Source organism: Exophiala aquamarina (assembly GCF_000709125.1).
Source record: "Exophiala aquamarina CBS 119918 chromosome Unknown aczIA-supercont1.132, whole genome shotgun sequence".
NCBI classification, from domain to species: domain Eukaryota; kingdom Fungi; phylum Ascomycota; class Eurotiomycetes; order Chaetothyriales; family Herpotrichiellaceae; genus Exophiala; species Exophiala aquamarina.
In genome coordinates, this window is record NW_013550456.1 from 1 (window position 1) to 1,616 (window position 1,616).

At 52.9% G+C, this 1,616-nt stretch overlaps 1 protein-coding gene across 1 annotated transcript; it reads right to left on the bottom strand.

Moving 5' to 3' along the window:
- Positions 1-1,121: 1,121 nt before the first annotated feature.
- On the bottom strand, positions 1,122-1,616 carry A1O9_13183 (uncharacterized protein; the record flags this gene model as incomplete). The annotated part of the gene is made up of 1 exon (XM_013397909.1): positions 1,122-1,616. A coding segment is annotated over one exon (495 nt), but the record flags the coding sequence as incomplete, so codon positions are not given.

Sequence of the window (1,616 nt, forward strand, 5' to 3'; positions counted from 1 at the left end):
TCGAACATGTGTTTTGGCCAGGGGGATGTGGTATGGAGGCCGGCGGGTCGTTGGCCAACCAACACCTGCGGCCAAATCACCCCTCTGAGGTCCCTGTTGGCTAAGACGGATGTGACCAACGGGATGACGGTGGAAGTTTTACTGGAAGGCGGTCAGCTTCATCGGGTCTGGAAGACTTCACTTACCCTTGACCCCCATATTCAGTTGGAGGACGGAGTTGGTGGCAGAAGCCGGCTGAGTGATGGTGAAAACGACGTCCGCTTGAACAGGTCTCCAAGAGGAGCCAGTCAGGGTACATATCAGGACTCCAATTGGTGTGGCCCCGATTGTCGAGCTCGTCTTGAAGAAGTCTTTCTTTTCGGCGCCACAGGGCATCTCGTATGCGAAGGAGTCGTTGTAGATCCGTGATCAGGAGCCCCAGCTCCACAATCGCCTGGCTCATGGACTCCTCCAGGCGGATTTGTGCGGTCGACCGAATGGTCTCCAGAAAAAAGAGCATGTTCGGGAGTAGCCACAGCCCACCGATCTGGAGCCAGTTGATCGAAATGACGTTTCATTTTGGCCTGTGCGGCCGTATTTCCCGGTTGATATCTGGAGTGGCATTCCGCTGTCAAGTTTTCGCATTCCTTCCTGTTGATGCTCAAGTCGACGTTAGGCCGGTCTCGCCTTTCCGATCAGGGAGGAAAGTCAAGGATGGTGCATCTGAGGAGCAGCACCGTGGTTAGAAGTCGATTGCGCACCTGAAGAACATGGATCTTGGATTCTAAATGGATATCGATTCCCCGATGTCTGCGGACGTCTTGTACGAGGTCATATATGCGGCCAACGGCGTTGTTCTTTCTCATTGATCGTTTGATGGTAGTTCTCTCCTCGCGCAACAGTTCCGATCAGGGAGGTTTATTAGTCACGGGTCCCTCTCAGCTGAAGAGGTCCTGACGGACGAGTCGCCGCGACCCATTGCCGAACGCCTGGTGGCTGCCTCCCGTGATCTCGCGGAGCTCTGCCTCGATCGCCTTGCATCCGGGTGACCAGAGGGACGAATTCCTGTTCACGAGAAAATCGGTTGTCAGACAATATCGTACCTGTCTTACTGCTTCTCCTCAGCCTTCTGACGTTCCGGTTCAACTTGCCCTTCGCTTTGCTTCTTTCTTTTCGAGTGCTATCTGCTGCTCTAGCTCGATCCGCTGTCGTTTGATCTCTTTCCTCTCCAATGCTTGCTGTTGCTCTAACTCCCTCTTCTTCCGCTTAGCCTCTTTCTTTTCGAGTGCTAGCCGCTGCTCTAGCTCGACCCGCTTCCGCTTGATCTCTCTCTTCTCCAATGCTTTCTGTTGCTCCAATATCACCTTCTTTTGCTTTGCCATTTTCTTCTCGAGTGCTACCTGCTGCTCTAGCTCGATCCGCTGTCGTTTGATCTCTTTCCTCTCCAATGCTTGCTGTTGCTCTAACTCCCTCTTCTTCCGCTTAGCTTCTTTCCTTTCGAGTGCTAGCCGCTGTTCCAGCTCAGATCGCTTTCGCATATCATCTTTCGTTTCCTGAGCCTTGTTTGGCGCCGTCTCTGCTTTGCATTGTTCACCTTCTGTGATATTCTGCAATTGGACGACCGTCCCACATAATTG